Source organism: Bison bison, unplaced genomic scaffold, assembly GCF_000754665.1.
Source record: "Bison bison bison isolate TAMUID 2011002044 unplaced genomic scaffold, Bison_UMD1.0 scf7180017864533, whole genome shotgun sequence".
In the NCBI taxonomy this organism is placed as follows: Eukaryota; Metazoa; Chordata; class Mammalia; order Artiodactyla; family Bovidae; genus Bison; species Bison bison.
Genome location: NW_011495082.1, coordinates 9,633,528 through 9,634,378, shown reverse-complemented (window position 1 = coordinate 9,634,378; position 851 = coordinate 9,633,528). Strand labels below are relative to the sequence as shown.

The following is an 851-nucleotide window of genomic DNA, read 5'->3' as shown; positions in this document are numbered from 1 at the left end:
GACACAGCACCGTGGCGTTGCCGGCCACAGTCACCACCAGGATAACCCCCAGGAAGACCAGGCGGACGCGGCGGCTGGGCAGCCCGGACGGCGGCGGAGGTGATGGAGGCGGGGGTCCTGGGATGGGGGCTTCTTGTCCGGGGGCTCCCTGTCCGGAAGTCAGGTTGAGACCCCAGCCCAGCGAGATGGGTACGGAGAGGTTGGGCGCCGGCGACGGAGTTGAGGGGCTGAAGGGAGCCTCCATCCTTTGCCTGGAGGAAGAGGAGGTACCAAAAAGGGCAGGCAGGGCGCGGGAAACCGAGGTGGAGGAGAGGCTGCGCGGAGTTCCCAAAGTTAGTTGAAAACGCACACGCGCGAAGAGGGAGATGGATGCGGGCAGCTTCGCGCTTAGTTGTTTTTATAGGTTGTCCTCGTCATTTGTCACTCAAATGGGGGTTGTACACTGGAGGAACACACATGATCCCTCTTCTCCACCTTCCTCTGCGCGTCTCCCCTCCCAATCCGGGTAGATCTCCTTCCAGTCTCTGCCGCAGCCCCGCGCTGCCCTCGCGGGAGTCGCAAAACCCTGGGCTCTAGGAACCTCTCCTGTTGGCTGTTTACATAGAACTCAGCCAGACACGACTTAGAGACCGAACAACGAACAGCCAGACAGAAGGTCGCTTTGCCCGGCCATTGTTGACCTGGACCAGCACCCTGGGGAGGAAGGTCCTAATTGAGGCTATACCCCACAAAATGGTATTAGATTGGCAGCAGGAAAAAAAGTAGAAAAGGCACTGGTTTTGATTAAAATAAAAAGAGAAAGATTTGAAATGCAATGGGATCTGCACTAGCGTGGGAAAAACAGGAACACA

The 851-nt window shown here is 57.6% G+C and overlaps 1 protein-coding gene across 1 annotated transcript in view; it reads right to left on the bottom strand.

Annotated features, from left to right (window-relative positions):
- The window catches only part of GPR150 (G protein-coupled receptor 150), a 1,365-nt gene extending 1,121 nt beyond the window's left edge, over nt 1–244 (bottom strand). Inside the window, 1 exon segment of the mRNA XM_010831997.1 lies at nt 6–244. Coding sequence (XP_010830299.1) covers nt 6–244 — 239 coding nt within the window.
- Nucleotides 245–851: the final 607 nt, after the last annotated feature.